The sequence below is a fragment of the Myzus persicae genome, unplaced genomic scaffold (genome assembly GCF_001856785.1).
Source record: "Myzus persicae strain clone G006 unplaced genomic scaffold, MPER_G0061.0, whole genome shotgun sequence".
Classification (NCBI taxonomy): domain Eukaryota; kingdom Metazoa; phylum Arthropoda; class Insecta; order Hemiptera; family Aphididae; genus Myzus; species Myzus persicae.
Window position 1 is genome coordinate 1 of NW_019101730.1, and position 2160 is coordinate 2160.

General features: G+C 30.0%; 1 protein-coding gene across 1 annotated transcript in view; it reads left to right on the forward strand.

Annotated features, from left to right (window-relative positions):
• Positions 1-363: 363 nt before the first annotated feature.
• Positions 364-2160, forward strand: part of LOC111030302 (transcription factor Adf-1-like) — a 2652-nt gene continuing 855 nt past the window's right edge. The window contains exons 1-3 of the mRNA XM_022309725.1: positions 364-523; positions 609-756; positions 2035-2101. Coding sequence (XP_022165417.1) covers positions 364-523; positions 609-756; positions 2035-2101 — 375 coding nt within the window. The remainder of the gene's footprint in view (positions 524-608; positions 757-2034; positions 2102-2160) is intronic.

The window sequence follows — 2160 nt, forward strand, 5'->3', positions numbered from 1 at the left end:
TACTCAAAAAAATTTGTATTTTCTTTACATACCTAGTATAATTTAAATAATATTTTGACTTTTTTGATATTAATAGGTACCTCTTAAGGTACGTTTTCCAAGGCGCGACATGTCGCTGCCACCTGTCGCCGCGACATGTCGTCAATATCTGCTTATAGGAAAATAGTATCAACTGTTTTGCAAGACGCGACAGGTCGTGGCGACTGAACTTTGGGTCGCCGCGACCGACGACACTACTGCTCATGAAGCAGTACCGCGCGACACGACGTGACGACCCTATGGTCATATTAATTGTTTTTAATTTTTATTTGTCGTCATATTTTTCGTTTATTTGTCGTATTTGTACAAATTTATCATAATATTATGGCGTCAAAATTAGTATTTTCTCCATCGGAGGATGAAATTCTTATTGAAGAAGTACAGGCCAATTCTATTTTGTATGATTTGGCCGATGCTAATTACAAAAACATTATTATGAAGGATAATATCTGGAAGGAAATATCCCTCAAGATTGGAAAATCTGGTAAATAAATAATTTCAAATATTTTCGATTATTAAAAAAATTTTAAATTTTAATGTAATTACTTGAACCCAATTTTATAATTTAGTAGACGATACAAAAAAGCGCTGGAAGAACATTCGCGATTCATATTCCAGAAACAAGAGAAAGCCGGGAACAGGATCAGCAGCGACTAAAAAAAAATGGAACTTGGCACCTCACCTTAGTTTTTTGGATCGAGTTGAATATGAGCGAGCGTAAGTAATAATAGGTATTTTGTTTTAACCCGATTTATACACATTATTAAATATTTGAATTCATAAAAGTTCAAGAGAGTAACAATGTAACGTACATACAGGGGGCATCATTTCAAATTTTTTTTGTTGGTACCAAAATGTTTGTAGGCCATTCAAATCATCACCAGGCCACATCAAAAAAATTTTTGAGGGGGGGGGGGATCGAGTGAGGATAAAAACTGTAGAATATTTGTATAATTTATTTAATATGTCACTATTATATTAGTATGAAAATATCACAATATTGTTACTACTTTTGACAAACTATGTGTAAGTACTTTTAACCCCCCCCCCCCCTAATGACGCCCCCTGTGTACATATACATTTTACTTGGCTCAGTTTTCGACAAAATCGATTTTTTTATTTGGCTGTTTCTCAGCCAAATAGAACTTGACTTTAGATAATTTAAATTTTCAACAAATGTTTATATTGGCATCTATACATGTTATCACTTTTGAAAGGTTTTGAAACTTTTTGTGCTGTTTATGAACAATAGAAATTTTTGATTTTTCATAGTTTTTATTTTAAAATCTCGATAAAAAAAATTTTAAAAATTGTATACAAGATTTATCATAAGTTGTACTTATCACCATTATAAAAAAAAAATCAAAGATCGAAAACACAATTTTTTATTTATAAGCATTGAATATCAATTGATTATAGTAACATATTATTCAAATAATTTTCAAGCTTATTATAGGCATTTTAAATATTATACTTATTTTAGTTTTTTTTTATAAATGTTTATCAATACCAAAACACGTAGACACCATAGTCGATTTGACTTGGGAGCGCCTGTCGCTACCGTGATTCGACCTGCAAGAACATGTGGCAGCAGGATAAATATCACAGCAAAATATGAATTTTCAAAATTTTAAATAAAAATTGAAATACTAATATGATGGTAGTTTGTGTTGTTAAAATTAAAAAAAAATATTTTTTGATAATTAATTGTTAAATGTATAATAGAAGCAAAATTATTTTCAAATTCTGTCAACTTAAAATATTTTAGTACCCTCAAAAAGATAATCTATCAGACCCCAAAACACTACTTTATTTTATTTATCCTATAAAAACTTAAAAACAAAACAGTTGTAATCCTATTGGATATAATAATATAAATAATAAAAATAACTAGTTATGAAAAAATAAATACCCACACTAAAATAAACAGAATTAAAAACAAAAACAATTTTAAAATGTTATGAATATTTTATTTATATTATTTTAAATTAATAGATCGACTTCCAACGTCACTGAGGTTCAAGAAATGGATACCACTCACAATGAAGAAAAAAATGACGAGGTTTTTAGTCAGTGGCGTATATGAGGGGGGGTATATGAGGCGATCGCCCCCCCCCCCCC